The sequence below is a fragment of the Sorex araneus genome, chromosome 5, assembly GCF_027595985.1.
Source record: "Sorex araneus isolate mSorAra2 chromosome 5, mSorAra2.pri, whole genome shotgun sequence".
Lineage (NCBI taxonomy): Eukaryota > Metazoa > Chordata > Mammalia > Eulipotyphla > Soricidae > Sorex > Sorex araneus.
The window spans coordinates 115,428,305-115,456,302 of record NC_073306.1 but is presented as its reverse complement, the minus strand read 5'-3'; the positions used below and the strand labels follow the sequence as shown (position 1 = coordinate 115,456,302).

Sequence of the window (27,998 nt, the reverse complement as noted above, 5' to 3'; positions counted from 1 at the left end):
TTCCAACACACCATTTGTTTACCCTGCAAATAACATTTCCAGCCCCTGCTGGCAACACTTAGCACTTACTGCCTGGTGCCAGGCCCTCTGGAGTTGTTTCCTGAACCCTGGGTGTCACAGCCACTTAGCACACTGTTCAAACCCAGACTCGCCTCCGAGGAATCAGCATTGCTGGAGTGAGTGAAAACATTTTACTAAGCATCCCAAGTTCTGAGGGCCATCAGTTCTGAGTGGTAAGTACTAAGAGGAGGGCGAGGGGACTCTAAACTGCCGGGTTCTTTGACATCTTAGAGTAGCAGACAGGATGTAAAGCTGTCCTGGACTTTCAAAGACCTGACCTCTTCAGCAGTGAGAGTGCCGAGGGAGAAGGAGGATCCGGGACGCTTCCAAGAGTTACCCTAACCGGTTAGCCCTAGAGAACCCGTAATGGGTAATCACTCGAAGGGTGTTCAGCACGGTGCTAAAAGTTGATCCAATCCAAAGAACTCCAAGTTGTCCATGTAATGTTTCTGCGCCCCTGTGGCTGAGGCTACTTCCAATACATGATCTTTGGGGCCTGTAGTCTGGTGGGCTCTAGGGAGACTGGAGCTAGCTCCGTCTTGCTCCTTCCTGTCTCCTGAGGCCACCACAGCCTCCCCGCCTCCTTTCCTCCCATCCTCTTTTTTCCCTTCTCCACAGTCTGTTTCCCTCCCTGGGGGGCTGGCGGCCAGAGGCTAGGAGAAAGCCTGCATTCATTGCACTCCCCGCCCCCTTCCTTCCAGCGGGCTCGGTGCCACAGAGCCTCCATGGAAGGAATCTTCCCTCTCTCCGCCCTCCCTCAACTCTCCTGGAGGGAGCAGAGGAAGAAACGGTTTCCCTGCCCATCCCCCACAGGATCTGCTCCAGGGCCTCCTGCCTGGCTGTCTGGGGCCTGAGCCTTGGGCTAGAATGGAACAAACCTCACCCAGCTTCCTCTCCTGATCTTGAGGCCCCTAAATTATAATTCCTCACTGTGGATGGGCTCCTGGAGGCTTGCTGACATGCTTTCAGCTTTCAGCAAATACCACAGGTCCTCAGAGCCAGACCCTGTGCAGAGTTCTGCCTCTACCCAGGAACAAGGCAGTGCTCTTGGGGCTGGAGCAATAGCACAGCGGGGAGGGCGTTTGCCTTGCACAAGGCCAACCCGGGTTCGATTCCCAGCATCCCATATGGTCCCCTGAGCACTGCCAGGAGTAATTCCTGAGTGCAGAGCCAAGAGCAACCCCTGTGTATCCCCGGGTGTGACCCCCCACCCCCCCCCAAAAAAAAACAACCCTTAAAAAAAAAGGCAATGCACTTGGCAAGACATACTGAGAAGGAGCAATCAGACTTGTATGTTTGGGGACGTCCACACCCAGGGCTGCTCAGGGGTTGCTTCTGGCTGTGTTCCAGGGACCATACGGGATGTAGGGGTTAAACCCTGGGTCTGCTGTATGCAAGGCTCTACCAGCTGTTCTATAGTTCAGCCCCTCAGACACTTTTTTTAAAAGACTACGAAGGGGTTTTGTTTTGGGTGGAACTTTGGAATTTGGTGTGGTTTGGTTTAGTTTGATTTGGGGACAGTGCCCCGTGGAGCAGCTCCTAGCTCTGTGCTGGGGGACCACGCAGTATCAGTGATCAGTCCCAGGCCTGCGCAAAAAGCGTGCATGGCAATGCCCATGAGCTTGGATTTCAGCCTGTGCGCTGTCTCTCAGCCTTACTCAGAAATACAAAAAAATAGTCCAGGACAGAGAACTATCTAGGGAGATTGCTTTTTTTCTTTTTGGGTCACACCCGGTGATGCACAGGGGTTACTCCTGGCTCATGCACTCAGGAATTACTCCTGTTTGGGTCCGCTATGTGCATGGCAAACGCTCTACCTGCTATGCTATCCTTCTAGCCCCCTAGGGAAATTTCTTAAAAGACAGGAAGTCTTGATTGAAACCTACAATGGCATTAGGAGAGGGGGAGCAGGAGCAGGTCAGGTGCTAGCAGGTACACACCGACCTGGGCTTGATCTTCAGCACTCCATATAGTCCCCTGAATCTACCAGGAATGATGCCTGAGCACAGAGCCAGCAGTACACCCTGAGCATCATCGGGTGTAGCCCCAAAACAAAATATTGAAAAAAAAAAAAATCAAGCATCCGAAACAGCCTGTGCTAAAACTTGGACCCAGAGATGAACGACCACTCCAGGCTAGCGAAAGAATCACAGGAATATAGGACTGGGAAAAGGCGAGAAGGAGGAGACACGAGGCTTGTCTGTTACATAAGAGGCCTGATTTTGTGCTAATGCTCCAATCTGATACCTCCATCCCAGCCATTCATTAAATGCATTTATGTTAAGCACTACCTGTTGGGCTGGTCAGGTAGCACAGGGGTTAAAGCAGTTGCCTTGCACATGGCCAACCCAGATACCATCTCAGTACTATATACAGTTCCCCAAGCCCCCCCCCACTACCACTGAGCCCCTGAGCCCCACCAGGAGTGATTCCTGAGCACAAGGAGTAAGACCCTGAGTTACAGCTGGGTGTAGCCCAAAAGCCAGCCCCACCTCCCTTTTGAATTTATTTTTCTTTATGGTGAAGCAAGAGAGTTTTTACTGAAGCTCATGTAGAGGGATGTGAGGGGAAAAAAAGAGGAAGTTCATGTTTGAGAGAGACATGGGCTTCTCCAGAGTGGATAAAGCAGATACAAGCAAGCAAAATCTGTGTTTAAGGGTGAACACAGGCTTGAAGAGCAAGCCAAGTCAGCCAAGGATGAGATGCAACCTAACAGTTTCAATCAGGCTCAAATTCTAGTCCCGCAAATACATTATTACAAATCGAGAATGCACTGAAAATAGAAGATATGGGGTGGTATCAAGTTTAACAAGGAAAACTGGAGCTGGAGCGATAGCACAGCGGGCGTTTGCCTTGCACACGGCCAACCGGGTTTGATTGATTCCCAGCATTCCATATGGTCCCCTGAGCACAGCCAGGAGTAATTGCTGAGTACAAAGCCAAGAGTACCCTGTGCATCGCCAGGTGTGACCCAAAACAAAACAAAACCAAAAAAAAAAACCAAGAAAAAAACAACTGATCTTTACATAAAGGTCAAGGATGGAGAAAATCTGGGGCTGGAGTGATAGCACAGCGGGTAGGGTGTTTGGCTTGCACGCAGGCCGACTGGGTTCGATTCCCAGCATCCCATATGGTCCCCTGACCAACGCCAGGGGTAGGTAATTCCTGAGTGCAGAGCCAGGAGTAACCCCTGTGCATTGCCAGGTGTGACCCAAAAAGAAAAAAAAAATGGAGAAATGTCCAAACAGATCAAAGGCTACATGAGGAATGAATTGAGGTGGGGAGTGGGGGGAAGAGGAGCAAGGTGAAAGGGATAACAACAATTACCACCCAATAGTGGGAAAGGCAAGTCAATTTTAAAAGCAAATAAAATCTGGGTTAGTCCAGACTTTGAAACAAACTCTTCAAGGTATTGAGGAAAAGTGATAGGTCCTGTGCCTGGTGTTTGGTATGACACACCCCACCCGCCCCCACGCTGAGCACTGTCAAACACTCCCAAGGAAGATTCCCTGTCATTGCCTCTCTTTCTCTGTCTTTCTCTCTGTCTCCGTCTCTTTCTGTCTCTGTGTGTGTGTCTCTCTCTCACATCACTGAGTATGTCAAGTGAAAAAGTCAGCAGCACTAGAGCGGCTGCTGGAGGGCAGGACGGTGCGTTCAGCTGCTGGCTCTGGGAAATGCCTAGTCTTTGGGCCAGAACCCGTACACAGTCTCTACAATCATACATATAAAAAAAACTATTTGGCTTCTGCCTTACTTCCACCTTCTGAGCTCCGTGCAAGTGTATGTAGTTGCTAGATCCCTAGCTGCAAGGCAGTCAAAAAGGGTTTTGACTTTGCAGCCTGTGGTCCCAGAAGACACATGAACAGTGGTGATGGGCACTGTCTGCCCAAGCCTGTACCATCAGCGTGGCCACAACTCAGAAAAGGGGAAGTGATGGGATCAACCAGGCTGGGGATCTTGGGACTCTGGTGGATCAGGCTTAGAACCTGAATCTAAGAATGATGAGAAGTCATTTAGAGATTTTTTTTTTTTGGCGGGTGAGGGGTCATACCCAGTAATGCTCAGGGGTTACTCCTGGCTCTGCTCTCAGAAATGACTCCTGGTGGTGCTCAAGGGACCATATGGGATGCTGCGGATTGAACCCATGTTGACCACATGCAAGGCAAATGCTCTATCCGCTGTAATATTGCTCTAGAGATTTTTACACAAGGATGGGAAGAATTATATTTGTTTGTTTTTCCACCCCATCCAGAGGTGCTCGGGGCTTTGTGCTCTGGGTCTGTGCTCAGGAATCATTCCTGGTGGGTCTCAGGGGACCTTTTATAATACTGTGAATTGAATCAGGGTAGGCCAAATGCAAGATAAGCATCCTGCGGGCTGTGTCATCTCTCCAGTCGCCTATTATAAGATATTATTTAAGTATACAATGCAGAATTGGGGAACAGACTTGGGGAACTGGAGCACATGCAGGAAGGAGCCCTGGGATCGGTCCCAGGCATGACACTGCACTGTGAATTAGCCCTTAATCACTGCTGGTGAGGGCCCAAAACCAAATGTATTTGCCTTGCATGTGTGAGGTCCTGGATTCTAGTCCCTTCACAACTGATCTCTTACCAGCATTGCCACGCACAATTCCCCACCCCTAAACCACCTGAGAAAGCTTGGGTATGAAAAAAAAGGGAGGGAAAAGCAATAGGAACTGGAGAGATAGTATAGGAATTAAAGCATTGCCCTGCACACAGCCAAACTCGGTTCCATCCCCTACACTGTACTAGAACATCAGATAGATATTCCCTAGAGCATCCTTGAACATTGCACAGTTGGATTCAGCCTTGGAGGACCCTGTGCCCCCACCCCGCTGCATCACCACAGTTGTGCCTGTAGCAATGCTTCCTTGGGCCCTTGCATTGACCAAGAATTGCTGAGAGGGTATCTGGGCCTCCCCCACCACCCAAATATGTGTACAGTGGATTATTTGGTATATGTATGGGATTTAAAATAAAGTAATATACACATATGCTTTTTATTGTGTTTTTGTTTGAGGGCCAAATCTGGCAATGCTCAGGGCTTTCTCCAGGCTCTGGGTTCAGGGATCACTCAGACCATACAGGGTACTTTGGCTGAACCTGGTCAGCTGTGTGCAAGGTACCTACTCGCTGTACTATTGCTCCAGCCCCACATGTTTTATTGTAAGGCTGGAGATTCCAAATAGCCATGGGTGGTGTCCCAGAGATTGATACGGAAGGCCTCATATATACGAGGTTGACTCTATCTCTGAGCTCCGTCCCTTACCTCTTTACCAAAAATGTTTTGTAACAACAAAAATAAATGAACACAGCATAAGATTTCAAAGAAATTCCCATAGATACTGCAGAGACGGTTCATTTCCTCTATCTTTAAAAATAAGTACTTGGATGGGGAAGTTTAAAACTCTTACAAAGGTCAACTCAAAAATCTTACTGATACCAAGCTTGGTCTCATAATTTAGGAGAATCATCCCCAAAGGAAATGTGATCACATTATTCCCTCTTAAGACCTTCCTGTATAATAAAATTTATGATGACGATGATGATGATGATACAGGGGCTGGAGCAATAGTGCAGTGGGTAGAGCACTTGCCTTGCATGTGGCTGACCTTTGTTCAATCCCTTACACCCCACATGGTCCCCTGAGCCCTGCCAGGAGTGATCCCAAGTACAAAGCCAGGAGAAGCTGAGCACTATCAGGTATCACAGACACACACCAAAAAAAAATTTTTTTTTTAAACAATCAAAAATATACACACACACATATTAGGAGCCTTGTATGAAATTGCTGCAGCTGACTATGATTTGAATCCCTGGCACCACATATGGTATCAGTAAGCACTGCTGGGGCTTCTCCCGAGTACAGAAACAAGAATTATCCCTGAGCCACATGGCTCAGGTACCTTATCCCACTCCGCCTCTGCTCCCCTAAAAAAAGAGCAAAACCGGATATGCATTTGCCCAACTACAAGACAAGCATCCTACATACTGTGCTATCACTCTGGCCCTGGTTGTGTAATTTCTTGTTTTGTATTTTTTTCCCCTCTAATTTTAGAACTGCTGGAGCGATAGCACAGCGGTTGGGTGTTCGCCTTTCACAATGCAGACCCGAGTTCGATTCCTCCGCCCCTCTTGGAGAGCCCGGCAAGCTACCGAGAGTATCGAGCCCGAAGCGGCAGAGCCTGGCAAGCTACCCGTGCGTATTGGATATGCCAAAAACAGTAACAATAAGTCTCTCAATGAGAGACGTTACTGGTGCCCGCTCGAACAAATCAATGAGCAACGGGATGACAGTGACAGTGAATTTTATTTTATTTTATTTTTGCTGATTAGTTACCGTTTATTCAATCTTCCATCTTTCTCATCTCCCGCACTCCAGCTCTGGCCTCTCTCTGGGTCTACTGCCGCCTCTTTCCATTTCTCTCCTTCCAGTGACAGTGAATTTTAGACGGGGCACAGCAGGTGGTAGGGCTTTTGCCTTGTACTGGGCTGACCCGGGTTCGATTCCTCCGTCCCTCTCGGAGAGCCCAGCAAGCTACCGAGAGTATCCCGCCCACAGGGCAGAGCCTGGCGAGCTCCCCGTTGTGTATTCGATATGCCAAAAGCAGTAACAAGCCTCACAATGGAGACGTTACTGGTGCAGGCTGGAGCAAATCGATGAACAACGGGATGACAGTGCTACAAGTGCAAATTCTGGACCACACCTGGCAGTGCTCAGGGGTTACTTATGGCTCTGCACTCAGGGGTCACTCTGGCTGTGCTCAGAGGACCATATGGGATGTCAGGGATCAAACTTCGGTTGGTTGTATGCAAGATAAGTGTCTTACCTGCTGTACTGTGACGCCAATGTGTCATTTCTTCACTCAGACAAGCCACATACCCTCTCTAGGCCCATTTCCTTACCAGAATAAAAGCTGGGTCTAATGGTGAGAAAATGAAATAAAACAATTCCTATAAAGGGCTTGGCAGAGTGCCAGCCTTCAGTAAACAGTCCTCATCATTGTTATTCTCCCCTTTTGTCCTCTGGCTATCAGCTCTCACGATTTTCTGTATGACACTCAAAACTGGCCTCTTTGTTCAGATTTCACACTGCTCCTCCCCCGCCCCCTTCTGCACACCAGTAATGAGAGCGCCTCCCTGCTCTCTCCACCTAGTCAAATTCTACCCCTTCTTCAATTATGATAACAGCCACCACTGACCCCGTGGTTCCGCTGCTGCAGGCTTTGTATTAGGAACTTGACATGCATTATCTCAACTGGGCTCTGACACCAGCACGGTGAAGGAGGGTGCTGTTTATCGCGCGACACAAAGCGCGGATCCGGAGCACAGACGCGCTGGCAGCTGGTGAGTGTCAGAGCCGGCAGGAATGTGAACCGTGGGAGTCGCGGAGCCTTACTGCAGAGTCAGGTCTCCGGGGTACCTCCAGCCAAGATCCTCTTTGCCGCCCCCCACTCCTGCCAGTGCACGGGGGACCCCTTTCTCTCTCAAAAGCCCCCACATGTAGGGCTCTCACGTCCGAACCGTTCTAGGTCCCTGTGTGGACTTTCAGCCCAATAAAACGGGTACTTTGTCTCAAGCCACGCTGCCCACATCATGGATCCTCCCTCCTCTCCTTCTCCTTCCTGCCTTCCTTCCTTTCTTTCTCCCTCCCCCCAAGTATGGAGTTCCTACTCCGTGCCAAGCTTTGTGTGTTTGTTCACATGCTGCACCCGTGGAGAGGGTCAGAGGTGATAAATTATGTTCTTTTTCTTTTCTTTATGCCTTTCTGTTCGCATGATTTTTTGTTGTTGTTGTTTAAGGAGCGTGCAGGTCAGGTTCCTCAACCCAGTGCAAAGGATGCTTTTTGCTAGGTTGATTCGGTCAAATGAAATCCCTGTCCCCTTAACTCCCAGCCCCCACACCTCCTCAATGGCCCTCAAATCCAGGCCGCCCTGCCCCCTCCGGAAGGGGGAATGGGGGAGAAATCTGAGTGGCTCTTTCAAGCCTCTGTTGCCGTGGAAACCGGCTGCACAAGCCTTGGCGGTCCATTACACCACCTCCTACCTCGCGGCCAATGGGCTCCGTGTTCCTTCCTTGAGGCCCCGCCTCCAAGCTACTCACCAATAGGCAAGCCCCTTAGCTTAGAGCACTGCCCTCGGCCCAGGAGCGCCACCAATGAGCCTCGATCCTGCTCTCCCTCTGGCTTCAATGTAGCAACAAGACTGGATTTTTCAAAAAAGAATTCTTCTAATTAGAAGGAACTAGCTGTAACGCCTCTGTCCGTTGCAGCCTGAATAATCATTGGCTGGTATTTATTTAAGAAGAACAAAACTGCCAATTACACAACAGTAAATGTCATTCTGTGCTAAAACAGCGAGGAAAATTTAGACAATGGGATTAATTGCTCGGTATTGAGTTTATTTCTTTATAGGTATTTTAAGTTTAATTTAAAATGATTAAGGAACGAGTTTTTCAAATACTTAGAAGTTAAAGATTTTTGATGTTGAGTTCATGAGACAATTGACCTTAGTAATTGTTAGCTAATTTATATTGGACAATTGAACTCCTGAATCCAAAACATATTAAAACTGTAGAATTTTGCCACACAGCCAGTACTGTGGAGCCACTCAAGGGCTCTGCTTGCCTGTGTCTCCCTCCCAGCAGCACTCAGGGAACCACATCATACCAGGCATGGAATCCCTTCTTCCCTGCTTGCAAAGAACGCATTCAGTCCATTGACATCTCTTGGCACCTTAAGTGTGTGGTTTGGGGGTTTTCTTTTTCATTGGTTTGGAGGCCCACCAGGCTATGCACAGGGCTTTCTCCTAGTTGTGCTCATGAATCACACCTGGCAGTGCTCAGGGAACCAACCTTTTGTGGTTCTAGGGATTGAACTGAGTTTGCCATGAGCAAAGTAAGAGCCTTCCCCACGTACAATTTTTTTTTTTTAAATGGCCTTTGTAGAGAAGACTAGAAGAAGCAGGGGTTGAAATGGTTTTGAACAGAAAGAAACCTTTGTATGTTGTTGGTGCAAATGCAAACTGGACAGGTCTCTATGGAATCAGTATTGAGGTTGCTTAAGATGCTAAAATATAGGCACCAGCGCGGTAGTACAGCAGATGGGTTGTTTGCCTTGCATGCAGCTGTCCTGGGTTTGATTCTGCACACGCTCTATGGTCCTGGAGCCCACCAGGAGTAATTCCTGAGCGTAGAGCCTGAGCATTCCCAGGTGTGGCCCCAAAACCTAAAAGAAAAAGAAACCCTACAAAATTGACTTACTGTAAGATCCAGCAGTTCTACCTGCATATCTAAAGAACATAAAACATTACTTCAAAAAGACACATGTACTCCTATGTCTCCTATGCACTGTTTAAATAGCCAAGATATAGAAACCGCACACGTGCCTGAAGGTAGAGGAGCGGAGGAAGATGTGGAATACAACTCGGCTATAAGAAAAGACCATGAGGGGCCGGAGCGATAGCACAGCGGGTAGGGCGTTTGCCTTGCACGAGGCCGACCCGGGTTCGATCCCCGGCATCCCATATGGTCCCCCAAGCACTGCCAGGAGTAATTCTTGAGTGCAAAGCCAGGAGTAACCCCTGAGCACCGCTGGGTGTGACCCAAAAAACAAACAAAAAAAAAGAAAGAAAAGAAAGAAAAGAAAGAAAGAAGGAAAGAAAGAAAGAAAGAAGGAAAGAAAGAAAGAAAGAAAGAAAGAAAGAAAGAAAGAAAGAAAGAAAGAGAGAGAGAGAGAGAGAGAGAGAGAGAGAGAGAGAGAAGAAAGAAAAGACCATGAGGGGCTGGAGCAATAGCACAGCGGGTAGGGCGTTTGCCTTGCGAGCGGCTGACCTGGATTCAATTCCCAGCATCCCATATGGTCCCCCCGAGCACCACCAGGAGTAATTCCTGAGCATTGCCCGGTGTGACCCAAAAAGCCCCCCCCCAAACAAAAAGACCATGAGTGAGAACAAGAAAGACAGAAATGGGATGGTTTAACAAGCAACCCATCCAAAGGTGACTCTTAGATTTGAAAAGCAGGATTAAGGTTGCCAGAAGGTAGAGACAGTTTATTTGCCAGTGGGAGTATTGTCGCTCTTTTGTGGAGGGCATAGTGGCAACTTCCTTTTGAAGACTGCTGAAAAAACATTCCTGAAACATACACTAGAATGTAAACTTCAACAAAGAAGAAATAAAGGAATAAATCAAAGTAAAAGGACTCTAGTTCTATCCCATTTTCCTTGTGAACATGCCCGTAATTCTGCCCCTTCTTGCTGCCTTGTATTTCTCTGACTCTCAAACTGTATCTCATAAGCTGGCAGCCCAACATTCCACTGGGTTTTCTAAGACTTTAGGATTTCACAGAGAACATTAAAGAAAAACACAATCCTCTATACCCCTCTCCCAATATTGCACTGTAGCACTGTCCTCCCGTTGTTCATCGATTTGCTCATTTGCTCAAGCAGGCACCAGTAACGTCTCCATTGTGAGACTTGTTGTTACTGTTTTTGGCATATCGAATACGCCACGGGAGCTTGCCAGGCTCTGCCGTGCTGGGGGGATACTCTCAGTAGCTTGCCGGACTGTCCGAGAGGGACAGAGGAATCGAACCCGGGTCAGCCTTGTGCAAGTGTGCAAGACAAATGCCTTACCCACTGTGCTATCGCTCCAGTCCCCCAATATTAAAAAAAAATTAAATATTTGGAGTCAGGCCAAAGATTGACCACTTTTTATTTTGCCAGTAAAAGTGAGAAAAACCTTCATCTTCTATATTAATGCCATCTAGTAGAAATAGAAGGCGAGTTACATGATTTTCCCAGTAACCATGCAAAAAATGTTAAAAAGAAAACCCCTGAAATAAACTTTAATGATATTTAATCTAGTGTATTCAAAATATCATGTCAACATATAATCCATGGGGGAAAATTAGTACTACATTTTACATTTTTATGCTAAGGTTTTGAAAACCTGTGTGTATATTTTTACCACAGCATATTTCAACTTGTGATATCCACATTTATATGCTCAGTAGCCACAAGTGCAGTTCTATACTATTATCCAGTGAAAGAACCTTGGAGTGAAGACATACAAGCACACAAAGACAATCACAATTTTACATATAGAAATATTGTGTGTATAGATATGTATATATACCATCAACTTATATTGGGTGCATATATGTGTTTATACATAGATATATATTTTGACTTTTGGACCACACAAAAAATATTCAGAGGCTATTTCTAGTTCTGGGCCTGGAAAAGTTCCTTTTTAACTTTAACATTCCTTTAAACTTTAACATTCTGTCCAAAGTTTTATGTTATCAGAGGTTTTTCATTTGTATTATTCTCTTGTCACCCTTTTCAATTTTAATTTTTTCTCTTTTTTTCGCTTTTGGGGTCACACCCGGCAATGCACAGGGGTTACTCCTGGCTCTGCACTCAGGAATCACCCCTGGTGGTGCTCAGGAAACCATATGGGATGCTGGGAATCGAACCCGGGTCTGCCCTGTGCAAGGCAAACACCCTACCCACTGTGCAATCGCTCCAGCCCCCTTTTCAGTTTTTTTATAGCACTAAAATCCACATTCTGTAATATTTTTATTGAGGGGCTAGACAGTACAGTGGGTAGGGCACTTGCCTTGCACATGACTGACCCAGGTTAAATCCCCAGCGCCACATATGGTTCCCTGGCAACTGCCAGGAGTGATGCCTGAGCACAGAGCCAGGAGCAAGCCCTGCACACATCTGGGTATGACCCCCCCCACGAAAGTTGCCGCCCCCCACTCACCACCAAAGATCCCCAAATCCCTCCTCCACTCTATTTCACTGTAGAAATTTTTAAATACTAGCTTCAAGTGGATAGTTAGAATGTCATAACTGGAGTAACTCTGGTTCTGGTGTGTGTTTTTTGTTGTTATCGTTTTGCTTTGGGGTCACATCTGGCCATGCTCAGGGGCTATTCCTCATTTTGTGTTCAGGAACCACTCCTGGCAGTGCTTGGGGGACCATATTAATGCTGGGGATTGATCTCTGGTTGGCTGTGTGCAAGGCCAATGTCTTACCCACTATACAATTACTCCAGCCCCTGGTTCTGTTTTTTTAGCTTCATAATCACTGTGGCATCACTGTTTATTCAGAATCAAATATTTAAACACAACTAAGTTTGTACCCAGAGCCTGCAGACACAAGTGATCAGATAGCAAGGCCGAACGATTCCAGAGTATCAGGAGCTCATTCTCAAAATGGACACGTGTCACTGCATTAGACTTGGTGGGTGTTGGAAGCTGATTGTTATAACTGGGCATGCTCTGAATTAACTTCCTCGTTCAGCATCATGTTCATCTGAGTATGTTATTAGACTGATTTGAAGTTAACAAACATCTATTTTGGTTTTTGAGCAGTGCTCAGGGCTTATTCCTGGTTCTGCAGTCAGGAATTACTCATGGTGGGCTCAGAGGACTATATGTGGTGCTGGAGACTAACCTGGTCAGCAGCATGCAAGGTAAGTGCCTGCTGTACTGTTTATCGCTCCAAAACGTAGACCATTAACTTTCTTTCCTGGAAGGAATCTTTTATCATTGACATGGTCTAGAATTGTGAGAACAGGATAATTACAAGCAGACTGGTTTTCAATTCGTTTTACTATGGCTTTAAAATTGCAGACAATTAACTTCCTCCTTGCCTTGGAACACTTGGGCAGCTTGCAGAGCTGAAGCGTCAGGAGGTCAGGGGACCCACCTGATCTCCATCCTCACCAATGCATTCCCAGTGCTGAACAGATCTTGGGACAGTATAAACTTGTAGTAGCTGATCAGTGAAGAAAGAAACTGGTTCTGGTGTGCCCAAGGCTCTCACAAACACCCCCTAGCAGCCCCACCTACCCCAATTATCTAGCAACACAACATCAGTCTGCAATCTAGCCTGATCTTCAAAGATACTTGTCATGAGGCGAGAGAGCACTAACAACAAGGGGCAAGGGATGTTAGATTTTTTTTTCTTTTTGGGTCACACCCGGCGGTGCTCAGGGGTTACTCCTGGCTCTGCACTCAGGAATTACTCCTGGCGGTGCTCAGGGGACCATATGGGATGCTGGGATTTGAACTCGGGTTGGCCGCATGCAAGGCAAATGCCCTACCCGCTGTGCTATTGCTCCAACCCCGGCATGTTAGATTTTGGTTGTAGGAAATTTGTTTTGTTTTTCAGGCCACACTAGGTAGTGCTCAGAGCTAACTCCTGGCTCTGTACTCAGGAGTTACTCCTGGCGGTGCATGGGGGAAGCATAAGGGATGGCTGGGATTGAACCCGGGTCCAGCAGTGCAAGGCAAGCGCCTTAACTGCTGTACAACTGTTCCCCATTCAGGCCCCTATTTTTTTCTTAAAAAAAGAGAATGTTCAGGATAGGCATTTCCTCAGGTCAGGGAAGGTAGAGGGTGGGATGGATGAGGAGTTCTGATGGGTAGGCAGGTTATTATCAATGTTCTAGTTTTCAGTTATTCCCTGTTGGGTTGTGGGTTTCACTGGTTTTATTATCTTATGTGTAAATAAATACACTGAAACAGAAAATGAGTCAATTGTGGACAATGATAAGACTATTCAGGGGCTATGGAGAGTACAGGGGTTAAGGCACTTGCCTTGCAGACCACTGACTCCGGTATGAATTCCCGCACTGCCCTGAGTACCTCCAGGAGAGAGCCAAGGATAAGGGTTTCTCCCCGCCCCCAAAAAATCAAAACACACAGAGTATGAGATAGTCTAAGAGATTAGACACAGGCCTTGAATGTGGCAAAATTCCTGGCAACTCATTTGATACCCCAAGCACCACTAGGTGTGACTATAGAATGAGCCAAAAGCTGCCTCTGAACTTTCCTGGGTGTGCCCAATAAACCCCCCCAGAGAGAAGAGAGAGAAAACAGGAGTGGGTGGGTCAGGCAATTGCAGAGGGCTGTCTCTAAGTCATACTAGGCTGAGGGTAGAATGAGATTGACCAGGAAGTGGGCAAGTGGGGAGGAGAGAAGGCCCAGGGGTGGCGTCAAGTGGTCTGTATTTGAGAAACATCCAGGAGACCAACAGTTGAAATTTTAATAGGAACAGTAAAGGTAACAGTCATGGTAATAATAGCAGCAGCAGGCCGCAGCACAGCTGGGAGGGCTTTTAACTTGCACTTGGTAGACCCTGTTTTGTTTGTTTTTTTGCTTTTTGGGTCACACCTGGCGATGCACAGGGGTTACTCCTGGCCCTGCACTCAGGAATCACCCCTGGCAGTGCTCAGAGGACCATATGGGATGCTGGGAATCGAACCCGGGTCGACCGTGTGCAAGGCCAAAGCCCTACCCGCTGTACTATTGCTCCAGCCCCAGTAGACCCCTGTTTTGATCCCAGCACCCCACATTGTCCCAAGAAGCAGGCCAGGAGTGATCCCTGAACGCAGAGCGAGCCAGGAGTAAGCCCTGAGCACTACTGGGTGTGGCCCAAATACAAAAACAAAAGCAAAAATCATAAAAGCGGCAGAGGCTAGAAAAAATCCTTTGGGAGTCCCTCAGCACTGAAGATGGTGTTGCCCACCACTTGTCACTTAAAAACCAGCATTAAAAGGGAAAGTTTTTTTTTAAAAAAAGAGTAATTTAGAAAATTTAGATTTTTTAAAAATTTTCCTCATGCTCACTCTTTGATACATTTTTGAAATGTAAATCAATCCAGACAGCCCCCCACCCCCGCCTTTGTTATGTTAGTATCTCTACATTCTTGGTTTTCTAAATTCCAAATAACTGGTTATTTATAGAGGGCATTTACTAGGTGCCAGGAACGTGTTTGCATCCATTCCCCCATCTAATTAATGTTCTGTATGCATTTACTTATTAAAACAAGCATATGAGAGAAATTGCATTTTCCTCTTTTTAGATGGAGCAAAAGGAGGAGCCAGGGATATGAACTCAGGTGTTCTGACTCCTTGGAAGGAATAACTGGCCAGGCTTCCGCTTGAATCCGGCGATTTCCAGCTCTCAGTGTCTAGGAAGTCAGCCGAGGCACCATTTCACGGGGAGAAGGCCTGCTCCTTCCGAGAGCCCTGTGCCTTTAAGAGGCGCCCCCTCCCTCCCAGGATGCTCCAATTTTCCTCCAGGGCACCGGGAGCACCAACCCCCCACCCCCTGGCATCTGCGGAGCCTCTCTTCGGGACCTTTCTCCGTACCCCACCCACCTCTGACTGAGCTCCGGGTCCGGATGGGGGTGCCCCCTGCCAGCTACGGACTCGGAACCTCCGCCCCGGACCGTGCCCACTACACCCCAGCAGAATGCCCTCTAGGGGACACGAATCCTGACCCCACCCCGCTCCAGCTTTCTAGGGGCGAGGCCTCAGCGCCCCCTCCCACGGCTGAGGCCCACTGCAGGCGTGAAGGTGACCTCCCTCGGGGGTAACACTTGCCCGGCGGTGCCCGGGCGGGCGAACACGTGGTGAGCTGGGAGCGCGCAGCCCCTCCCAGCCACGCGCCTCGAGCATGCGTCCTGGGCACGCCCCTCGGGCTGGCCCCGCCCCGTGCCCGCGCACGCTTCTCGGGACCCTGGAGGGCGAGCGCCCTAGTGCAGCAGCAGCACGCTGGCCATGTGGGCGGTGGATCTTGGGAAGGGGCCCCCCACGCACCCTTGAACTGCGTCCTAGGACTGTGAGAAGCGGGAAGCCCGGCCTGCTTAGCCGGCAATCTGGAGTCCCAGACCTCCCGTGTTCACTGCAGGAATCGCCAGCCTAGGAGTCCAGCCATAGTCTGGGGTGTCCTTGATATTTCAAATCTTGAAAAGTGGGCGTCAGAAAAAAAGTCATTCTCTCGGGGTTTATGTGGCGCTTCCAAAAATATATTCTGTATAGGTGTGAAAAGAAAAGTATATGAAAGGGACTCATTGGCTCTAAGCGATTTTGTCGAGCCCCTGGAGAGATGCATCCTGTGCGAACGAGGCAGGGACTACACCTATGAAGCGATGCATCAGTCCCCTTAAGGTGCTTTCTTAGGTCCTCTCTACATGTCCTGCTGGGGCTGACTACACAAAACGACACCCTCGAAAGAGGAGGGGGCGGATCCCCACGTTCTACCTGGTGGCAGGTGTCACTGGCTAAGGTAAAATTTCAAAGGCAGCGAGGGGCAGGGCCATGCCTCCCGAGCCAGATGGGAAGCACGCTAGGCGCTCCTCCACCTCCTCGCCAAGCCCTAGCCTAAGAAAAGAAACCGACCTCATCCGACACCCCCAATCCCAGCCGCGAGCCCGCCCAGCCCCGCAGCCCGAGTCCCGCCCCGCTCCCGCAGACAGCGATTGGGAGATGCAAATAGCCGCTTCTCTGCCCAGCAACGGGTGACGCGGCGCCCGGGCGCGAGGCGTGGCCGGGCCGCAGCCCAAGCGGGCACCTCGGTGTTTACACGGGGCGGCCCCGCGCGCGCCGCAGCGGCCCGCAGACGGCGAGGGGGAGGGGCGGCGCGCGCACCGGCGGGGCCGCGCCGGGAGAAAGACACTGGCAGGCGGCGGGGCGGGGAGCGGCGCGCGCCGGCCGCGGCGGAGCAGGAGGCAGCCGAGAGCCCGCGGGGGTCCGGGGGCTGCGATTCCCCCACCCCCCGAAAACAATGTGTGGCGTGCAGCGGGGCGCAACTTGCCGGAGGCGGCGGGGGCGCGCTGAGCCCGCTTGAGACCGCGCCGTTGACCTTCTCCCCCCGCCCGCCGTCCGTTGGGCCCGGGCGCCCAGCTCCTCTCGCTCCCCAGCTCGCGGGGGCCGGGCCGAGCTGCGGGGCGGGGCCGCCCCTCCGTCGCTGCTGCCTCCTCCCCCACCCCCAGCCGCGGCGGAGGATGCGGACGGCCCCCGGCGGCGTCTAGCGGCCCCGGGCCCAGGCGCGATGGTGCAGCAGCGGGGCGCGAGGGCCAAGCGGGACGGCGGGCCGCCGCCCCCGAGACCGGGGCCGGCCGAGAATGGGGCGCGGGAGCCCGGCTGGTGCAAGACCCCGAGCGGCCACATTAAGAGACCGATGAATGCATTCATGGTGTGGTCGCAGCACGAGAGGCGGAAGATCATGGACCAGTGGCCCGACATGCACAACGCCGAGATCTCCAAGCGCCTGGGCCGCCGCTGGCAGCTGCTGCAGGACTCGGAGAAGATCCCGTTTGTGCGGGAGGCGGAGCGGCTGCGCCTCAAGCACATGGCGGATTACCCGGACTACAAGTACCGGCCGCGCAAAAAGAGCAAGGGGGCGCCCGCCAAGGCGCGGCCCCGCCCCCCCGGCGGCGGTGGCGGCAGCCGGCTGAAGCCCGGGCCGCAGCTGCCCGGCCGAGGGGGCCGCCGAGCAGCAGGCGGGCCTTTGGGGGGCGGCGCGGCGGCGCCCGAGGACGACGACGACGACGACGACGAAGAGCTGCTGGAGGTGCGCCTGGTGGAGACCCCCGGGCGAGAGCTGTGGAGGATGGTCCCGGCGGGGCGGGCTGCCCGGGGACCGGCCGAGCGCTCCCAGGGACCGTCGGGCGAGGGGGCGGCTGTCACCGCCGCTTCCCCGACTCCGTCGGAGGATGAGGAGCCGGAGGAAGAGGAGGAGGAGGCGGCGGCCGCGGAGGAAGGCGAGGAGGAGACGGTGGCGTCGGGGGAGGAGCCGCTGGGCTTTCTGTCCAGACTGCCCCCCGGCCCCGCCGGCCTGGACTGCAGCGCCCTGGACCGCGACCCGGACCTGCCGCCCGCCTCGGGCACGTCGCACTTCGAGTTCCCGGACTACTGCACCCCTGAGGTTACCGAGATGATTGCAGGGGACTGGCGCCCGTCTAGCATCGCCGACCTGGTTTTCACCTACTGAGCCCACCGTCAGCGGGGCGCGCACGCCCCCAAACCAGCTGTTTACATACAGGAATCAGGTATTGGGGCCCCCTCGGAGGCCGAGGCTGGCACCCCATCTCTGCGCAGCCTCCCCCCTCCTGGACGTGCCCACCCCCACCCCCCCTCAAATCTAGACATGCCCCTCCCCCGCAGACACACCCCAAGGCAGCCCAACCCCCACCCCATCCCGTCCGAGCTCCTCCCCTTCTGTTCCCCTCCCGCACAGCCACCAGCAGCCAGCCCCCCCTCCGTGACACCTCCCGTCCACTCCGACACCCCGTGCCCCTCCCCCCCGCCGTGCACACGCCCCTCCTCGTGGCCGGAGGACACGCCCCTGCCCGTGCCCGCTCCGGATCCCCGCCGCCCTGCGCCGAGCCCGCCTCCTGGTTTCTGGGGGACGCTGCGGCCGGCCCCCTCCCCTCCCGGGGTGCAGGAGGCGGCGGGGAGGGGGTGTGTGTGGGGGAAGCGCTCCCGCTGCTGGGGCCCGCCCTCCTCGCGCGCATGCTTGGCGCTCCCTGGGAGGAGGGGGCTGGTCCCAGTGGAGGCGCACGCCTCTGTGGCCAGCTCCGGGAAGAAGGGGGGAGGGTACGAGAGCCATCCCGAGAAATCCCGGGATCCGGAGCCGCAGCTTCCTTTCAACCTCTGGGGCGTCACTGCCTTAATGGGAGGAGCACGGGAAGGGGAGAGAGACTAGATGGGCCCTTGGGGGCTGGAACTCTCCCAAGTGGTAGAGCCCCTTTCCCTCACGCTATCGCCCGCACCCACGTGCACCGCCCCCCCCCCCCCCGTCCCCCACAGCGACCGATTGCCTCTAGAACCTCTGCAGCACGTCCCTCTCTTTGCCCCCACCTGGGGGGTCGGGGGTGGGGGGTCTCTCTCTCCCGTCCACCACGTGAGGACTGTGCTCCCCAAGAAAACTTAGACCCAGGACACCTCCCTGTCTGTTTATGGACCGGGGTCCCCGCTGCACCCTCCGCCCGACCGAGTGCCCCACGACGCCTTGGCACCTTCCCAGCGTGGGCCCCTCCCTAGGCCCTTTGCCCCTTCTTGTCACCCAAGCTCGCGCCCCCGTGGGAGAGCTGGAGGCACGTTGGTACGGAGGACTGAGACTCCGTAGTGGATGAAGTGGCGGGCACAGCCCCACTTAGAGCAGCCGGAGTGAGCAGGAGCGGCCGCGGGGCCAGAGAACGCGACGGGAGGGATGAGAAGGCGGGGTGGGCCGTGTGCACCCGGAAGGCTGGTCATGAGAAACAGAAGGCGCATTGCTGTTGGAGGAAGTCCCGTCCTGTTCCAACGTGCCCTGGGGACCCCCATCCCAGATGCTGTTACCCCCTCCGGCCCCCAACTCCCCACCCCTCCGGCCTCCCACACCCTCCTCTGCCCTCTACCTGTATCTCACCGGCGTGTGTCCATCCTTGTGGGTGCACACACACTCTCATTCACACACACAAATCTCAGGAACATCCGGTCCCAGAGTCCTCCGGGACCCCTCCCCAGGGTCTCCGCAGGCCTCTGCCCCACGCGTTCCCCGTCGCTGACAAAGCCACCAGCTGCCTCCTCTAAGCTTGGTGCTCCGGCTCTGGGCCTTTCTTGCGCTCTTTCTCTCTCTCTTTCTCTTCTTTTTTTTTTCTTTTTTTAAAGAAAAACAACTACAACAACAAAAAAAAGAGACAATGGAAAAAAAAAAACGTCCATGTGCGTGAAGCGGTGTCACTGTCTGTGGTCTTGGAGAACTAGTCTTGTAGCTAAGGGAGGGGACCCTCCAGTCTGGGGCACTGGCACCCACAGCAGGACTCCCGCCAGTCTGATGCCAGGATTGAATAAAGTGTATTTGCCCCGACCTTGCCCTGTGGTTCTATAGTCTGTGCCTCTCCTCCACCCTTCTAAAACAGTTGCCAGATTCAAATCCATGTGACTTAACACCGCGCAGGAAGAGTTAGGGGTCCCAAGGTAAGGACCCCCAGCCTCAGCCCCAGGGCCCTCAAGCCCCCTGACTCAGGGACTCCCTGGTCTCTGTTATGATGACAAACCGGGCCCTGCAGGAGCCAGGCAGGCAGTGAGTGTCTGGGTGGACGCTGGCTTTCTGATCTACTATAGCAGGGTAACCCTCTGCTCACCTGCCCGTGGTGCCCCTGTAAGAATGCATTCTGGGGGGTCTAGCAGGCTAGCCAGTTGCAGAGAAGGGGAGCAGCTAGAGGCTGCTGCTGCTCATGTGGTTTCAGAATGACCACCTCAAACATTTTCAAGTCGTGAGGCAGTCAAGTGTGCACCCCCCGCCCCCCAAGGTTGCTACTTTGCCCTGGCACCTTAGTGAGGTTTCAAGAAGCAGGTTTGGTCATAGGGAGAGCCAGCCCAGCTCGGTACCCCTGACCTGCGTGATCTTCAGCAAAACGACCCTAGCTCTTTGCATCTGTGTGACCCGGGGCCAATAATAGTTCCTACTTCACGGGCTGAAATGAAGCTTAAGGTAAGAAGGACGTTCCAGGATCTGGGAGGTTCAAAGCTCAGGTGGTGAAATATAGTCCTTACATGTATGATACTTGGCTTAGAGGCCCAGCACCACACCAGTGAAATAACTTGGTGCTGGGGAGATAGCTTAAGGGGCTGGCTGCGTGCGTGCATGCCATGCAGTGGCCCTGGGTTCGATCCCCAGCACCACATGACTTCCAAAGCGCATGGGTGGAGCGCTCTCGGCCTACAGCACTGTGGAGGAGGCCAACAACAACATGGTAGATTGTATTATTTTTATTGTCCAGAGGAGGGAACAGTTGCGAGGGCCCAGCCTGGGTCTTGGCTCTATGTCCAGGCACAGGGCTGCAGGGGCTCCGGGCTGTCCAGGCAGGACTTGGGCCCAGTACCTGATGTGTGGGTGACCTGCAGGGTCCAGACGCTGAATGATCAAAGAGCACTAGAAGCCACACAGATTCTTGCCTTTGAGATTTTTCCCAGTGTGTTTTGGAAAGACAAGGGCTTTTCTAAAGACTTGTCTCCCTGATATGTGGCCCCTGAGATCTTCCTGTTCTTCGGTCTGTTTCTAAGCAGTACAGACCAAAAAAATGAGAATTTTCCCCTCAAAGAATAAAGGCCAAGAGGCCGGAGCCATAGTACAATGGGTAATATGCTTGCCTTGCATGAGGCTGACCCAGGTTCAATCCCTGACATCCCATATAGTCCCCCCTCTGCATCCTGCCAGGATAATTACTGAGTGCAGAGCCAGAAGCACTGGCGGGTGTGGCCCTGAAACCAAAAACAAAACAAAAGGCCAAGATCTTATTCCGAGAGAGTATTTGGAGACTGCATAGTAAAGAGACTTACCAAAGAGAAGAGGGATGTGACTCAGCAGGAGAGCTCTGTGTGAGGCCCCGGGTTTAAGACCCAGCCCCCACAGAAAGTGGGGTGGGAAGGGCTAGGGGTGGGCTTCTCTCAGCCTGAGAGAGAAGAGAGGGGGCTGCGCAAAGGAGCTTCTAGGAAAGAGCTGAGAAGCTGCGGGATACACACAATGGGCCACGCAGGGCCCCTTCGAGGAGGGACCCACAGAGGAAGTGTGGGCAGTGGACAGTCACCAGCCGCCCCAGCCTCTCCCCTAGCGCAGCCTGCAACCGGCCTGAGAGTCCGGAAAACTGGCGACTTCAGTTTGCCTGGGGGACAGATGCTGACAGGTAGAACTCACATGCCACCGCCTCCTGTGCTCACTGGGGTGGCCCTCCTCTCCCCAGAGCGGCCAAGGCTTGTGGGGCCGCCTGACACCCTCCACCCACCCCTGCTTCCTCCCTCTTCTCTTCACAGGTGTTCCGTCCAATAAATACACTGAACCCCCAGTTCCGTCTCTGTCTGCTTCGGGAGGAACCCAGTCTGCAAGGGAGGGTGCCAGGGGCTGGACAAAGGGAAGTGGGTCATCGGCCTGGCAACTGCAGCCAAGCGGCTTGGGTGCCCGGATCTTCTCCACCAGCAAGGTCAGCCCGACCCTGAGCAGCTCTCCTCCCTGCGGGCAGCGCTGGGAACTGCCCGCGGGCTCTAGCACCCCCCGCACCCCATCCCCACCCCCTCCAGACACAGAAAACTGGAAGGGGGTTGGGGGGGGTGAATAAAGATTTGCCCTTTACGGTGACCTGGTGGGGAATGGGAGTTCCGAGCCGGAGCGCTGTGGACCACTGGGCCACGTGTTCCCCTGGCCGACCTTGAGACCCCGCCGCGGGACGCGAGGCTGGAGGAAAAGGGGCGGAGGCGGGGAAGAGACCATTTGTTCTTTGGGTTGCTTCCTTCCATTTTGGAAGGGAATGGATTCGGACCTGGGCAAGGTGGGGAGAGGCGCGCGTGCCCCGGGCTCTGGGGACACCTAGTGGCCGCAAGGGAAAGGCGGCCGTGGGGGCAGAGTTCTGGGTGTGTCCCGCTGTGATCTTCCCCTGGCCGCGGCGCCGGTTCCGAGGCGTTGAAGGCGCAGATGGGCCGATGGATCCGGCTGATGGGTCTGTGACCTAATACTGGGCCTGACAGACGGCCGTCCATGTGGCAGCTTGCAGCAACATGGTTCTGATGACACTGTGCTTGGGCGGGGGAGGGGGGAGGGGGCACTTGGTCACGCCCCTCCCTGCCGGCTCCACTCTGGCTCTCAAAAGCCCCCCCCCACCCCCCCGCCGCAACCGTTCCCCTCCCTCCACTCCCTCCCCCCTCCCCTTAAGGCACTGGCCAGGCTGATTTCCTTTCTAGAAGTCAGCATCTTCCAAATCTGTGTGGTGGTGGGTGGACTTCAGCCAGAGGACTCGAGTCTGCTTTCTGGCTGTGCCCTAGTGCTGCCATGCATCCGAGAAGTGCTGTTTCGCGTCTTCGCAGGCGGGGTGTGGTCAACAGAGAATCCTTCAGAATCTTCCTTGGCAGGAGGAAACTCTCTTATTTCCTTTTTTAAAAATTATTATTATTTAAAAAACAATTTTCTGGGGCTGGAGCGATAGCACAGCGGGTAGGGCTTTTGCCACGCGGCCGACCCGGGTTCGACTCCCAGCATCGCATATGGTCCCCCGAGCAATGCCAGGGGTAATTCCTGAGCGCAGAGCCAGGAGTGACCTCCTGTGCATCGCCGAGTGTGACCCAAAAAGCAAAAAAAAAAAAAAATTCTTTTTGGTTTTGGTTTTGGGGCGCATCCGGCTATGCTCAGGATTCACTTCTGGCTCTGCACTTAGCAATTGTGCCTGGTGGTACTCTGGGGACCACGTGGGGTGCTGGGGATTGAGCCCGGTTGGCCACATGCAAGGCAAACGCCCTACCTGCTATATTATCTCTCCAATCCCTATTTTTTGTTTTTAAAAAATATTTAGGAGGAGTTTTGATCACACACGATGGTGCTCAGCGCTTCCTACTGACTCTGTTCTGAGGTTTCACTCCTGGCTGTGCTCTGGGACCTTTTGGGGTGCCGGAGATTGATCTAGGTCAGTGTGTGCAAGGCAGTTGTTCTACCCACTGTACTGTCCTTCCAGCCTCAGGAAGGGTCTTTTAAAGGGTTTAGTTTATTAGGCTGGACCCCTCTGAAAAATCTGTCTAACATTTTTTGGGTTTGTTTGCTGGTTCAGGGTTGGTCGTGCCAGAGGCTGTTCCCTTTGTCAGGGATCAAATATGGGCTCCAGGTGGACAGCATGTGCTCGGGCTTTTTGTATCCTTTCCCCCTCCAGATAGTTTTCATCAAACATAGGAGTTAGTTTTGTTGTTTATTAGTTTATTTATGTAGATTTTGAGCCATATCTGCCTGTGCCCAGGGATCACTCCTAGTGGTGCTTGGGGGACCACATCTGACCCTGGGGATTTGAACCTGGGTCATCTGCATGCAAGACAAGTGTCCTTTCCCTTGTTCTATGTCTCCACCCTTGTTCTGTATGTTCTATTAGAACATATTTTTGGTGGGGGCTTGAGAGAGAGTACAGTAACTAGGGTACTTGCATTGCATGTAATAAACCTGGGTTCCATTTCCAATACCCTATATAGTTCCCCAGGCCTCACCAGGAGAGAGCCCTGAGCATGGCTTGGTGTGGCCATTCCCTCAAAATATTTTTTAAGTATCAAAAAAAATTTTTTTTAAAGATAAAAGATCTGTGGCTGGAGGGATAATACAACCAATAAGGTCCTTACCTTGCACACAGCTGACCTGGGTTCAATCCCTGGCATTCCATATGGTCCCTCAAGCAGCACCAAGAGTAATTCCTGAACGAAGAGCCAGGAGCACCCCCTGAGTGTCACTGGGTATAGTCCAGAAAAGCAAGAAAGAGCCTAGGGTCCCCAGAAGTACATTGGCAGGAAAAAAACAGTTCTCCCCAAAGATCAAGAGGCAAATCTGACCTTTCGGCCTTCCAATCCATGCCTTATTCTTTTCTGCTCTGTAAAATAGACCCCTAGAGGCTACATTTCTGAGGTTGCCAGGTGAAGGTCGGCCTACTCAAGGTTACCCAAAGATAGTGCCTGCAGATAAAAAGCACTCTGCGAATACAACACTCTTCACACACTCTCCTCTAAAGAAAGTGTTTTTGGAGCATTTGCAGCAATTTATTCATAACAAACAGTACAAAGTAAATTATTCCAATTCTGCTTTGGGGCAGGGGTTGGGGTTCTGGATTTAAACATCTAAATATTGGTGGTGGGAAGGTGTAATGGAGGTGGGATTGGTGTTCAAATATTGAATGCAATCAAATATTGTGAACTATTTTATTTATTTATTTATTTATTTTGCTTTTTGGGTCACACCTGGGATGCACAGAGGTTACTCCTGGCTCTGCACTCAGGAATCACTCCTAGCGGTGCTCAGGGGACCATATGGGATGCTGGGAATCGAACCCGGGTTGGCCACATGCAAGGCAAACGCCCTACCCACTGTGTTATTGCTCCAGCCCCTGTGAACTACTTTATCACTGTCATCACTGTCATCCCCTTGCTCATCAATTTGCTCGAGCAGGCACCAGTAACGTCTCCATTGTGAGACTTGTTGTTACTGTTTTTGGCATATTGAATATGCCAGGGGGAGCTTGCCAGGCTCTGCTGTGCGGGTGAGATACTCTGGGTAGCTTGCTGGGCTCTTCGAGAGGGGCAGAGGAATAGAACCGGGTCAGCTGCGTGCAAAGTAAATGCCCTACCTGCTGTGCTATCGCTCCAGCCCCCAACTACTTTATTAAAATTATAATAAAACTAAAATTAAAATAAAGCACTCTCTTCTGCTTTCCCCAACCATTCTGTTTTTGCAAACTCTTCATCTTAAATAGTGGCCCTGGGTCCGAGTACTGGTATGGAGGATAAGGTACTTGCCTTTCACGCAGAGAACCTCTGCTCAGTCTCTGCACTGCTTATGTTTCCCCAAGCACTGCCAGGAGTGATCCCTGAGTGCAGAGCCAGGTGTGGTCCAAAAATAGAAAATAAAAATACTAGCCCCTCCTCAACATATTCTCACTTGCAACACATACATCACTGTATGTATGCACTGTTTTTTTTGTTTTTTTGTTGACTGTTAGTTTTTATCCAGTTTATAATTCCTCCATGAAGAACTGAACTGCCGCTGTGCTGCTCATAAATGAACTGCCAATTCTTGAGGTAGTGCCTGGCACATAGTAGGTGCTCAGTAAAGACTTATTGAAGGAAAGAAAAAAGAATAAACTGACAAGTTGAACATACAAACAAGAAACAGGAGGGCCCTAAGGAGCATCTCTTACTTTCATAATTTGTGATAAAAATCAGAGAGAGCTACCAGTTTTTTGGAAACACACAGCAAACTCTTCACTGACCTCAAATCAAGCCTCTTTTCACTGGGATTTATATCCAGGGCTCCAAAGTAAATCATGGAACTAGATCTTTTTTGGAGGGCGGGAAGGAGAAAAAGCAGAACTTGACTTTCATTTTGTTAACAGGAAATCCTGAAAACTGAGGGTGAGAAATTGGGTTGCTAAGAAACCTCCAACGATGGGGGAAGAGTGTTGGCAGGCATGGTCAAACACCCTGGAAGAAGCTAGACAGACAGGTTTGGCTACAAGCACCTTTCTCCCCCCACCCCTGCACAGGTTTCCAGTTTCAGGCCGGGATATGCTTTGATAGACTTTAGTCCAACGACCCGACTGTACCAATGGTGACACTGAGACCTGGAAGGCAAGGTGGTGAGCCCACAGTCCCTCCGGTTTCTTAGCAAGAGCAGAGAGAAAGGGCCTGGGGTCTGGCCTGTGGGGCACGGCTGTGGCAGAGTGTGAGGGCAGCGCTGAGAACGGAAAAGAATCTCTGACACATTAAAGAAATCAACTGTAGGAGGCCTCGCGTGCCAGGCCCTGAGTTTTGACTTGATCCTGAGGGCAATAGGGAGCCACCGGGAGGCTTTTAGCAGAGGTCAGAATGTTTGCAAAAGGAGCTCTTTCCCCACGGACTGTAGACTTGAGATAATATCCGAATGCCAAGGCTCTGCATGCTATACTCTCTCTCTGCTCCGTGCCCTCCAGCCACCACCTCGTCCCATGCCAGTCTATCTCACTGAGACTCCCCACTAGCAGTTCTAGACATCTGGGAGCTTTTCCCTTTACCCAAATCTGCTTTATCACACTACCTGCATATATATTTTATTCTTTTGGTTTTGGGGTCATACCCGGTGATGCTCTGGGGTTACTCCTGGCTCTGCACTCAGGATTACTTCTGGCGGTGTTCAGGGGTGCTGTGGATCAAACCGGACTAGGCTGCATGCAAGGCTGGCGTCCCATCTGCCTGGCCCCCTTCATTCTACCATTCTCATTGTAACTGCAATAGATCACCAACAGAGTCATGCGAAGGACTGCCGTTGTTTCTTTCTCAGGCACTTCCCCAAGTCAGGAACTCAGGGGCTATTCCTAGCTGTGTGCCCAGGTATAACTCCTGGTGCTGTTTGCGGACCATATGCAGTGTCCAAACCCAGATGGCCATGTGCAAAGTAAATGTCTTAACCCCTGTACTCTCTGTTGGGCCCAATTAGGCGGAGGGGATTGACCACAAAGGTTAGTGTTGTTATTACTATTCATATTTGTTGGGGGGTTGGGTTCATACCCGATGGTGCACAGTGTTTACTCCTGGCTCTATGTTCAGGGAGTGAACTGGGATCTACACAGAGTCAGCTACATGCAAGGCAAGCACCCTACCTCCTGTTATTATCTCTCAGGTCCTGGCCCTGAATCATTTTCTCTCTGAATCTGTACAGAGTATTTTTCACTCAAGCCTTTTAAACTCCATCTCTTAATTGAATTGTCTTTGGCTTGAGATAATTTAATCAAAGAGAAAGTTTTAAAAATTGGTGTGAAGGCCATACCATCAACCTAATCTTTGCCCTAAGACATCTTAATGAATTAGTAGATTTTACTGAGCTCATCATTTTTTTAAAGCTCACCTTATGTGGGAATCTATGAGCATTAAGCGACCTACACTCAAAATTTCTGGACTGGGGGCTGGAGAGATAGTACAGCTGATAGGGTGCTTTCCTCACATGCAGCCAACTCTGGTTTGATCCCCAAGATTCCATTTGGTCCCTTGAGCACAGTCAGGAGTAAATCCTGAGCTCAGAGGCCGGAGTAACCCCTGAGCATCGCTGGGTGTGGCCCCAAAACAAAAAAGAAAACCAAATTTCCTTTTTTTTTTTTTTTGGTCACACCTGGCGATGCACAGGGGTTACTCCTGGCTCTGCACTCAGGAATTACTCCTGGCGGTGCTCAGGATACCATATGGGATGCTGGGATTTGAACCCGGGTCGGCCGCATGCAAGGCAAACGCCCTACCCGCTGTGCTATCGCTCCAGCCCCAGAAAACCAAATTTCTGGATGATGTCCTTTTACTTCCCCTTGCAAACCAACCAATTTTACCCTGAGCTTATAAAACCAAAGATGCCTGTATAATCTAGTTCCCAAGTGATGACAGCAAAAGGACTTTGTTTTTGCTTGTCTGGGAGCCACACCTGGCAGTGCTCAGGAGCCATACCTGTCACTGTGCTCAGAGATCACTCCTGGGGGTGCTCAGGGTGCTACAGGGAATACTGGCTGGGATTCAAACCAGGATTGCAGAAGCGACATGCTAGGTAAGTGCCTTAACCTTTGTGCTACATCTCCGGCCCTGCTGTAAAAGTTTTATCAA

General features: G+C 51.7%; 1 protein-coding gene and 1 long non-coding RNA gene across 2 annotated transcripts; both read left to right on the top strand.

The window, feature by feature from the left end:
* Positions 1–8: 8 nt before the first annotated feature.
* Positions 9–15,847, top strand: LOC129404893 (uncharacterized). The gene is made up of 3 exons (XR_008630236.1): positions 9–233; positions 12,466–12,566; positions 14,963–15,847. It is a non-coding gene; the product is annotated as an uncharacterized LOC129404893 (long non-coding RNA).
* Positions 15,848–16,474: 627 nt separating this feature from the next.
* On the top strand, positions 16,475–19,737 carry SOX12 (SRY-box transcription factor 12). Its single transcript, XM_055139648.1, has one exon. It carries the CDS (start codon positions 16,936–16,938, stop codon positions 17,875–17,877), a length of 942 nt encoding a protein of 313 aa, XP_054995623.1. The 5' UTR covers positions 16,475–16,935; the 3' UTR covers positions 17,878–19,737.
* Positions 19,738–27,998: the final 8,261 nt, after the last annotated feature.

Bases quoted from the DNA above. Each gene is read 5' to 3' on its own strand.
- SOX12 (XM_055139648.1), top strand. From the start codon at position 16,936: ATGGTGCAGCAGCGGGGCGCGAGGGCCAAGCGGGACGGCGGGCCGCCG.